Source organism: Danio aesculapii, chromosome 20, assembly GCF_903798145.1.
Source record: "Danio aesculapii chromosome 20, fDanAes4.1, whole genome shotgun sequence".
Taxonomy (NCBI): domain Eukaryota; kingdom Metazoa; phylum Chordata; class Actinopteri; order Cypriniformes; family Danionidae; genus Danio; species Danio aesculapii.
In genome coordinates, this window is record NC_079454.1 from 14,434,808 (window position 1) to 14,446,829 (window position 12,022).

At 37.1% G+C, this 12,022-nt stretch overlaps 1 protein-coding gene across 1 annotated transcript in view; it reads right to left on the reverse strand.

The window, feature by feature from the left end:
* Nucleotides 1-12,022, reverse strand: part of adcy1a (adenylate cyclase 1a) — a 144,184-nt gene that overhangs the window by 47,759 nt on the left and 84,403 nt on the right. The window contains 3 exon segments of the mRNA XM_056481443.1: nucleotides 2,126-2,215; nucleotides 4,537-4,621; nucleotides 4,773-4,870. Coding sequence (XP_056337418.1) covers nucleotides 2,126-2,215; nucleotides 4,537-4,621; nucleotides 4,773-4,870 — 273 coding nt within the window.

A 12,022-nucleotide genomic window follows, 5' to 3' on the forward strand; every position in this document is an offset into this window, starting at 1 on the left:
CTCTGGTTATATAAATAAATACATTTGACCACTTGACTTAATGAGTGCTTTCAAGATGTGAAGAGACTTTCAACCAACATAACAAAAAAGTGTGTCTGAACCAAATCACTTTTAAGTGATTTTAATTAAAAACACAGAATTTTTGAAAGATGTAGGTTGTCAAACATACAGGTGGGCACACAGATGAACTTTAGGAACTCAACCTAAAAGAAAAGCTTCAAAAGCTTTCAGATTTGTAAAAGTGTTAGCTAATCACATGTGTGGGCTTTTACTTCTGAGTCTACAATCCACCACACATTATTTATGGCAATAATGTTGCTAAAACATACCTGTCAACCCTCCAATTTCTCCTGGGATTCTCCCGTATTTTACATTTCTATGCTGCTATATCATCCCCTTAAAGGTTTTTTCCTGTATTTCTCATGTGTTTTTAATCTTTCTATGAAGGGTGACAATAAACATTAAAGAGTCGATCCTCCCTTTACAAACCCATCCCGCCGAATCACCAGGGGTTGCCCCTTGCTCTTAAATGGGAATCTGTTCTGTGCTTTCATTCTATTTAGGCATGAAAACACTTTGAAATAAATATAAAAACTGAGCGATTCCCTTCCTTTCCATTACAGGCGCCGTTGCCCCTCCTATGCAATCCTCAAGACAGTCAGTTCTGACTTTCCGGCACGCTTTATAGTAAAACACAGACGCTGTTTCCCAAACGGTTCTGTACACACAATTTGAAGCAAAGCGAAAGTGGACAATCTGGGTTTTAGGTGCGTTACAATGAAACAGCTCCAGATGAACATATTTAGTAATTTGGGGAATTTATTATAATTATTTTTTTATGCCTTATTTTCACATCCCAAAGTTGATGGGTATGAGCCAAAAACGGAAAGGTACACGTACACAGAAATGGCCAAAAGAGTTATGCCAGGCCAGCATTTTTCAATAGTATCTGGATGCAGACTTGGATTTGCAAGCGGAGACTGCATATTTATAAGATGCAATGTCAGACACTGTGCACTTAATGGATCTAGTGATGTAACTGTGAGGGGTAGGGTTAGGGGTGTGGCCATTAAAAGCATTGCATGCAGCTCAGCTTGCATCGAGCCTGCAACCAAACCCCTGTCATGTTTTTTGCGGTCACCTTGTAGTAATTAGTACTTTGAAGGAAGAGGTTGTAATGTGAAGTAAATCTGCACTTTTTCTGATGAAGTATTGGGAAACACTTGAGCAACAACTCTACCATCTACTCTGTTATTGTAATGTAATATAATGCAATGTGTATTTATATATCGCATTTATCATGTATGGCCATACACCCAAAGTGCCCAAAACTGTCATTGTTGTGTGTTTGTTCTTTTAATTAACCTTTAATCAAAAAATTATACTTTGACACCCATTTTATGCATTTTCAGTCTCAAAAACCTCTTGTCATGCAAACAAACAGGCAAATGCATAAAAAGTTTCCACTCTGGGTCTGAAAATGTCATGTAAATGGTCCAATAGTTTAAGTACCACGTCCCAATATTAACTACTAACTTACTACTGCTTATTATAACAAAACTGGCTGTTTACTAGTATTTCTTAGTATATTTTTATCCCAAATTATCACTCAATACTTAAACCCAACTATACTGTGTCTTACTAATTAATAAGCAGCTAATTAATAGTTTATTAGGCTAAAAGTCATGGTTAACAGTTTGTTAAGAGTGAGAATTGCACCTTAAAATAAAGTGTGACCAAAACTCTTTCCAACATAAGTAAACCTCAAAGAACAGTAAATAAATAAATAAAATAAAATAAGGCATCTCATAACCCCATAAATACATAAGGAACATGTTGTTATAGCCTGTGTATATAGTCAACATTTGAAGTGGATCAAAATGTTTTTCAAATTTGCCATAAGACAGAAATGGGTTGAATAGTTTTAAGACAACAGAAACCACTTCAGCTGATGAACCACTTCAAATGCTGACTACTATATACAGGCTTCAAGCAGAGTGTTATCACAAGGTCTAACACATGTCAAGCAGTAAATGAGTCAACCTGGTAAAATCTTGGTAAAATGTGTAAGCAACACCCTTAGTAATACAATCATCACTCTCTTCTACTGTTCACACACACTCACCACACACCCCTGGGTCACGGAGTACATCAGCAGCACCAGAAACCCACACAAAACCGTTCTGATCTGCAGGGTCAGGCAGTCAGGGGAGCACTGAGACAAAGACAGCAGAGAGCAAATATTAAACATGTAGAATAATATACCAAGAGCTAGATTTACACATCCACTACATAAAATGTGGTGCCTGTTTGTGCAAATCTCACCTTTACAATGCTAGCATGCTACGGGTGGTTGTTAAGTGGTGTAGAGTATTCTGGGGTGCCATAGGTAGTGCTTGGTTGTTCAGGGTGGGTGATTGTTTGGTGGTTTGGGTGCTCTAAATAGTTGTTAGGTGGTGCTAAAGTGCACTGGGTGGTTGTTAGGTGACAGTAAAGTGCTCTGGGTGGCTACTGTAGGTTAGGTCCTGTCTTGGTGTGTTCTGGGTGGTGCTATGGTACTCTAAATGGTTGTAAGGTGGTGCTAAATTGCTAAAGGGTGCTCTGAGCAGTTGTTAATTGGTGCTATGTTGCACTGGGTGATTGTTAGGTGGTACTATAGTGCTCTGGCAATTGTTATGTGGTGCTATGGTACTCTAAATGGGTTGCTAAAGGGTTGCTATGTGGTGCTAAATTGCTGTATGGCACTCTGAGCAGTTGTTAATTGGTGCTGCGTTGCACTGGGTGGTTGTTAGGTGGTATTATAGTGATTGTTATGTGGTGCTATATTGCACTGGGTGATTGTTGTGTGGTACTATAGTGCTCTGGGGATTGTTATGGGGTGCTATAGTACTCTAAATGGTTGCTAGGTGGTGCTAAATTGCTGTAGGGCACTCTGAGCAGTTGTTAATTGGTGCTATGTTGCAATGGGTGTTTGTTAGGTGGTACTATAGTGCTCTGGTGATTGTTATGTGGTGCTTTGGTTCTCTAAATGGTTGCTAGGTGGTGCTAAATTGCTGTATGGCTCTCTAAGCAGTTGTTAATTGGAGCTATGTTGAACTGGGTGGTTGTTAGGTGGTACCATAGTGCTGTGGCGATTGTTATGTGGTGTTTTGGTACTTTAAATGGTTACTAGGTGATGCTAAATTACTGTAGGGCGCTCTGAGCAGTTGCTAATTGGTGCTATGTTGCACTGGGTGGTTGTTAGGTGGTACTATAGTGCTCTGGTGATTGTTATGTGGTGCTATGGTACTTTAAATGGTTTCTAGGTGGTGCTAAATTGCTGTAGGGCACTCTGAGCAGTTGTTAATTGGTGCTGTGCTGCACTGGGTGGTTGTTAGGCGATACTATAGTGCTCTGGTTATTGTTATGTGGTGCTATATTGCACTGGGTGGTTGTTAGGTGGTACTATAGTGCTCTGGGGATTGTTATGGGGTGCTATGTTACTCTAAATGGTTGCTAGGTGGTGATACATTGCTGTAGGGTGCTCTGAGCAGTTGTTAATTGGTGCTATGTTACTCTGGAATGCTAAAGTGCTATTGGTGGTTATTAGGTGGTGCTTGGTTGCTCTGGGTGGCCCTAAGAAGATTCAATGTGGTGTTGGAGGTAGTTAAGTGGTGCTATGGTGAACTGGGTGGTTGTTAGGTGACAATACAGTGATTTAGGTGGTTGATATATGGTCCTGATGTATTCTAGGTGGTGCTGGGCTGTCCTGAGTGATTATTAGGTGGTGCTAGGGCATTTTAAATGGCTGTTAGGTGGTGCTAAACTGTTGTAGGTGGCTCTTGGTGGTCGTTCGGTGATGCTAAAGTACTCTAGGTGGTGTTAGACTGTCCTGCTTGGTTATTAGGTGGTACTAGGGCACTCTGGATGTTGTAAGGTGATGTTAGGGTATTGTGAATGGTGTTATGGTACTCTGAGCAGTTGTTAGGTATTCTTAAAGTGCTACATTTGGTTCTAGAATGTTCTGGGTTGCTGTAAGGTACTGCTTGTAAAGTGGTGTTAGAATGCTCTAGTGGTTCTTAAGTGACGTTGTGTGTTCTGGGTAGTTGTCATGTGTTGTAATGGTTAAGTGGTGCTTGGTTGCTCTGTGTGCTTATTAAGAAGCACCAGGGTGTTGTTGGCTATTGTTAGGTGGTGCTAGAGTGATCTAAATGGTTGTTAGGTGATTAGGGTAAAAGTATTTAAAAAATCCCAGTCCCAAGTCTTTGATATTCTCAACCCTAGACATGACTTGAGCCTCACATTCACTGTATGCCTAGGAGGTTTTATCATCCTCCAGGCACCAGGTGAAAATTGTACTTAAAGTAATATCACACCTCTCCTCAACAAACCCTATGACCTGAGGTGTCACTCATGTCTACAGCACAAGCTGTGCTATGTGTAGGACAAGTAATGTATCAAAGTTTAAAACTCTGGGTCATGCTTTGTAAGCCAATGCATACTGTACTGTTGTGAAATGAAACAACTGCATTCAAGAAATGTATTTTTTTCTGTTACCTGTGCATGCGTGACGTGAAGATACATCACACTTGCCATGTGGAAGCATAAACAGAGAACCAGCAGAATTACAACCAGAAGACCTCTGCAATGGGAGAGAGAGAGAGAGAGAGAGAGAGATATGTTGCATGTATGCTGTATAATTAACTGACCTGAGCTAAAGTGTCATCAAGTTAGTATGTCTGACAAATTAAGAAAAGGTGAATAATGCTTATGCATGTGTGTGATTTACATACTGAGGAATGATAAGAAAATAGACCACTGCAAAAAATGACGTGAGGACTAGCGAGATAACCACTGCACTGATGAAGGCATCATCATACACTTGCTGGTACTGTGTGACAGAAAAAGACAAAGACAATTTGATTAATTGTAGCAATTACACAAGCTGCTTTTCTATTGTAGTTTTCACCTTTATGGACAATGCTGATCCTGTGGACATTTCGATAATAAGCTTCCAGTTAGGCTTTTATTTAGTAAAAGTGCTATTTGAGCATGAACAAATGTATACAACATTTTCTTCTTTAAAAAAAAAAAACAACAAAACTGAAATGATTTAAATAATTTCCAGGATGACATACTAGAATTGTGTTAGTAGTAGTGTGTTTGCATTAAGATAAACTCTTTAACAGATCTTATATAGTGATACACATGCAATTTAGGACACTTTAGGTAAATTATATCGACACTTTAGTTAAATTGTATGTTGTAAAACCACATATGTCTCATTTCATAATAGAAAATATGTTTTTATTATATTTATTGAACAAAATGGTCAATTTCTGTAAGTAATTTTATGCATGTTTATACATTTTATGTATCCCAAACATAACTAAATAGTATTTTCACATGCATATACAGCTTAAATAAGTTTCACAAACTGTGACAATATTCTAGTTTTATTGGAAATGAGACAGAACAAAAATATTGCGTATTGAGTTCAAATGATAATTGCCTATTTTCTTTCTCTTCTCATTTTTCATATGCACTCTTCACCACCACTGTTGTCTTGGTTACCAAGAGACTTTAATAAATGCTCTAAAGGGCAAAATTGTAGGCTCTGACGGAAGTGATTACATTCTTAATATAAGCATAATTTTTAAACAAATAAAAATTCATTACCTACACTCAGTTATATTTAATCATTTTTAAAGTTTTAAATTGTTGACAAATTTTTATATTTTAATATTTAAAGTCTAGTTGATATAGAAGGTAACTATAAATTAAGAAGACATGGTAAAACATTTTCAAGATAAATTAAAGGGGACCATGCCTTTTTCAAAATGTAACATAACTCCATATAACTACATTTAACACGTTTACTAAACCTAAATCAAAATTTACTAAATCTTAATCAAAATTTACTAAAAAGTTTACTAAATCAAATTTTCTGCAAGTTCACCCAAAAAAGCTTCTGCCAACTTGTTCTGCCTCCTCACTTGAAACAATAAATGTTGCTGTATTTCTAACCCTAAAAACAATGACAAAAATAATAGTAAAACCAATAATACAAAACTAACATAATGTCATTATTATTAACAACAACAACAACAACAAAATGCTACTGCAATGAAGCTGACATAATTTTAATTTGTTATTCATTTGTAATTAATCATTGTTTCGTTTTTTGCACAGCTGCAGAAACACTTTTAATTTAAATGTTTATTTCACATTAACCTTGTTCGCTCTACAGAAAAAAAACCTTAGCGCATATGGACTGTTAATTTGTATTTAATTAATTGTATTTATTAATTTGTATTTTTTTTTCTGCAGAAAGTCTTATTTGTTTTATTTCGGCTAGAATAAAAGCAGTTTTAATTTTTTTTAAAAACATTTTAAGGTCAAAAATATTAGCCCCTTTGGGCTATATTTTATTTTCGATAGTCTACAGAACAAACCATCGTTATACAATGATTTGCCTAATTACCCAAATCTGCCTAGTTACCCTCATTAACCTAGTTAAGCCTTTAAATGTCACTTTAAGCTGTATAAAAGTGTCTTGAAAAATATCTTGTAAAATATTATTAACTGTCATCATTGCAAAGATAAAATAAATCAGTTGTTAGAAATGTGTTATTAAAACTATTATTTTTAGAAATGTGTTGAAAAAACCTTATCTCCTTTAAACAGAAATTGGGGGAAAATAATTCAGGAGGGCTAATAATTCAACTGTATATATGGATCTTTTTTTAAATAAAATTCAAATCAAATAAGAAATCAAACTCTCAAAACAACTACCCTAATGATAAATCACTCAACACTCAAACGATCAAATAATAAATCATAATGCATTCTCAAATGAGAAATCAAATGTAGTTGATATTTAATATTCATGAACTCCTTGAACTCCAAAATCCTGTAATAATTAAATAACAAATCCAATGCTCAAACTATAAAGCTGCGGTCACACTGAACTTTTCTCCCCATAGACTTCCATTCATATGCACGTGAATGCGTCAGGCCGGAAACTCAAGGTCATGCGTCAAGTTTTGCAGGTTTGCAAGCAGTTTACATTTAGAAACAGGTGATGAATAATTATATAAACGTAAAATTTTGGATCTCATTCAGCTGTACCCCTCACTTTTAAAATGTCCGCTACGCCCACAATCTTTTCAACCAATCACCTTTCTTGCATTTACAATCACTCTCATTGGTTGGTAGTGGTTATTGTTTTGCACGCAGTGAGCAGACAAGAAATAAAAGTGATGCGAACGAGGTAGGATAAAAGAAAAGGAACTCAATGCAGCCTAATGTAGTCGTCTGCAGTCTCACATCGACACCTGTCCATCGGCAATAAGAGTCCTCGGTAACCCGCACCAATTATAGAGTCGCACCGTTATTTGTGGGTCATTTGCATCGCTCTACCTGCATTGTATTTGCATTACCTCACGCAATAAACAGTACATATATTTCTAAATGATGTAAAAGTAGTTAAAACAAATGACAACAACACAGTGTTGCTTCTTTTTCCTGTAACAACAGCACGGCGGAAACAGTAAATCTAATTATTATTATTATTACAATATATTACTGATTTATTTATTTTCTTATTTTTAATTAGTTTATTTTTTCATTTTATTTTGTTATAAAAATTCCAATCTTTTCAAATCTCTTTATTTTTATTTTTTAAGACAAATAAGATGAAAAAAATAAACAAAATAAACATTTATAAATAATAATAAAATTAATTTTGCAGGGTTGGGTTGCAGCCTTACCCAGACTCTGCCTCCAGCAGCCCCCAGGTAAAATAAGTTTGAGTCCCCTGCTTTACAGGTTGTGCCTCAGTTACTCCGGCAACAACACACACACCAATTGTGTACATTTTTATCAGTTTGAACACCTGATATACATTTCCTGAGTACAAACATAAAGTGTGTATGCAAAAAGCTGTCAGATTTGAGTATTAATTTGTTAAGTATTACTTTCAATCAACTCAAATAGACGCTATGCCATTTCTTATAATACTATAAGACTGTAACTTGTCAGGCTATACAAACAGGATCCCGGTTTCACACTGTAAGATCTCATCTGTCAATGTCAGACTGAACGACAATCAAGATGTGCCAAACACAGACACGCGCAAGACTCAGATGACCAAATTGTGGCTGAATTTGCAGAGTGTTAGTTGGGCTTAACACAACTCAACCTTGACTCACATTTTTAATTTAACATACTGTGAGGAGTTTTTTCACCCAGCGAGCACTTTGTTGTCAACACAATATCAAAAACACATAAAAGTTTGATGTCAATTGACCTCCTTAATGTCAAAATATCAAATTGACATCTAACATTGGCATCAAAGTGAAGTTTATTTCTTAACTAATTTCGAGAGGAGCATGTGATTATGATTGATCACGGCTGGTCCTGCAATGACTAATGCATGATTCACCAATCAGGTCATTCCTAACTCACTATAAATAACCAGAGGTTCTTCATTTATCTTTACCTTGAAGAATCCCCTCTTCCACCACCAGCAGTATATAATTATATAGCAATGTATAATCTGTCATCAGATCTAAATAAGGGGGGGATTTCCTGAAACCTACCTGAGCTGAAACTGCCCTCTTGCCCTGCAAACGGAAGGGAGCCTCTCTCTCTCCCGGGACAGCATGCCAAACTCGCTTTATAATCAGTCATCAGAAGCTTTCAGATAAATAAAGGTTTTAATATTATATTACTTTTATGTCATTATTTTGGTGGTCAAAACGTCATCAATATGTGGATGTCAAAAGTCAAAGTTCATTCATTCATTAATTAATTTTCCTTCGGCTTAGTCTCTATTTCAGAGGTCGGCACAGTGGAATTAACCGCAGACTATTCCAGCATATGTTTTACACAGCGGATGACCTTCTAGCCGCAACCTAGTATTGGGAAAAACCCACACATTATTGCATTCACACACATTTACCATGGCCAATTTAGTTATATCCAATTCACATATATGCAGCACATGTCTTTGGGGGAAACCGGAGCACCTGGAGGAAACCTACACGAACAAGGAAAGAAACCAGCGACTTTCTTGCTGTGAGGCGACAGTGCGAACCACTGAGCCACCCACATCAAAGCTTTGACATCAAATCAATTAGCATGTCTTACAATACTCATGTTGAAGTAAATTTTATGTCATTTGACATCATGGTGTCCACTGGCTATCTGGAAGAAAACTCAGGAATACAATCAAGGTATTCTTTGAACTTAAAAAAAAAAAAGTCTTTCATATGGATAATAACTTTCATAGTAAGTTGAAGGTAATGTGTATTTATATAGCACGTTTATCATGTACAGTATGGCCATATACCCAAAGTGCTTCACAATGGGGGGTCTCTCCACACCACCACCAGTGTGCAGCATCCACTTGGAGAATGTGACGGCAGCCACAGGACAACGGTGCCAGTGTGCTCACCACACACCAGCTATTGGTGGAGTGGACAGTGATAGAGCCAATTCGTTGAATGAGGATGATTGGGAGGCCATGATGGGTAAGGGCAGATGGAGGGAATTTGGCTAGGACACAGAGGATACACCTCTACTCGTTACGAGAAGTGCCATGGGATTTTTAATGACCACAGTTTAACATCTCATCTGAAAGACAGCGCTCACTGACAGTATAGTGTGCCCTTCAATATACTAGGACTCACACAGACAGCAGATTGAGCGCCCCCTGCTGGCCTTATTAACATCATAACAGCAACCTAGTGTTCCCATGTGGTCTCTCATATAGGTACTGACCAGGCTCAGCCCTGCTCAGCTTCAGTGAGTAACTGGTCTTAGGCTGCAGGGTGATATGGCTGTGGCTATGGATATGCGTGGCTAAAGTCATTCATATAGATAATGACTTTCTGAATTGTACCTTTGCAGATATTCATGCTCAAATACCAACATGATGCACTAAAATAAGCTGAAAGCGTTAAAAAAAAAAAACATACATACACAAGGATGCTTTGAAAAAGTGTTTCATTTTGATAAAAAAAACACCACCAAAAGTGCCCTAAAAAACACCCGTGTGTGTGTGTGTTCATATAAACATTTGATTTGTTGTATCTCTTGTAGGTGTCACAGGCAACGTGTATTTGTGTCATTCCAGCACAGCCTGCAACAGATCAATGCAACACCCTGCTTTGTGCGTCAGCTTCATTAGAGTATAAAACCCAGCATCCCCCTCTTCACAAGAGACAGATGCGATGTCATTATATTCCCAGAGAGAGCAGGGAAAGCCACTGCCGCTCCTGTACACATGAGAAAGAGATATATATATATATATATATATATATATATATATATATATATATATATAATGTCGCGAGTCTTACAGATTTTCCCAAATCATTACCGTTGCCCCCATTCTGTTAGGGTGGGCGTCTCGCATGAATCGTGGATGAGAGGGATTGGAGAGGAGCGAATGTAGGCAAAGAAACAGAGATATAGATGAGGGGGAGAGAGGATGTTGAAAGTGAGAGGAGACTGGGAGTCACGAAGCACAACAGAACAATGCGGGGGAAGCGACGTGTGTGTCGGAGGAAATTCATCGCTCCGTCTCTCTCGCAATTCGCCAAGTCACTAATGCCAACGCACTGCTGTAATGGGGAAACCGGGGCATGTGTCACTCTCTCTCCCTGGTGGACATTCCTCAGGGTAGGCTTGTTTGTTAGGTCTTTTTCTGCACAGACATGCACTGCTGTTTAAATGTGTGTGTCAATTATATAAAATATACATATAATATACAGTTGAAGTCAGAATGATTAGCTCCCCTGTATATTTTCCCCAATTTCTATTTAACAGAAAGAAGAATTTTTACAACATTTTTAAACATAATAGTTTCAATAATTAATTTTTAATAACAGATTTATTTTATCTTTGCCATGATGACAGTAAATAATATTTTACTAGATATTTTTCAAGACAGTAGTATTCAGCTTAAAAGTGTGATTTAACGGCTTAACTAGGTTTAATTACGCAAGTCATTGTACAACAATGGTTTGTTCTGTAGACAATCAAAAAAAATATATGGGAGTTAATAATATTGACCCTAAAATGTTTTTTAAAAAAAATGTAAAACTGCTTTTATTCTAGCCAAAATAAAACAAATAAGACTTTCTCCAGAAGAAAAAATATAATAGGAAATACTGTAAAAAATTCCTTGCTCTGTTAAACATTAATTGGTAAATATTTGAAAAAGAAATATTGACGTTTTAGGAACAACAAATAATAATTTGTCTTCTAGCTGATCATTTGGTAATAGAGGTGGCTTATATGAAAGGCAATGCCTCTAGATTACGCTTACCAAAATAAAATATGATTATGCCTTGATATTTAAAGATTTAATTAGGACAATAAGGTCTGACTTTGCTTAGACAAAATGTTGGTCACTTAACAGAAATAATGTACAGTATAGAATATAAAGTCATGGTGTAGTGGAAAATTTTTTTACATTGTATATGACTCCCATGAGCTTGGAGAACTGCTTTCATACATCTCTGCAATGACTCAAATAACTTATTAATAAAGTCATCTGGAATGACAAAGAAAACGTTCTTGCAGGACTCCCAGAGTTCATCAAGATTCTTTTGATTCATCTTCAATGTCTCCTCCATCTTACCCCAGACATGCTCAATAATGTTCATGTCTGGTGACTGGGCTAGCCAATCCTGGAGCACATTGACCTTCTTTGCTTTCAGGAACTTTGATGTGGAGGCTGAAGTGTGAGAAGGAGCGCTATCCTGCTGAGGAATTTGCCCTCTCCTGTGGTTTGTAATGTAAGGGGCAGCACAAATGTCTTGATACCTCAGGCTGTTGATGTTACCATCCACTCTGCAGATCTCCCGCACGCCCCATACTGAATGTAACCACAAAACATGATTTTTCCTTCACCAAACTTGACTGATTTCTGTGAGAACCTTGGGTCCATGCGGGTTCCAATAGGTCTTCTGCAGTATTTGTGATGATTCGGACGCAGTTCAACAGATGCCACTTTTCCAAATTATCAACT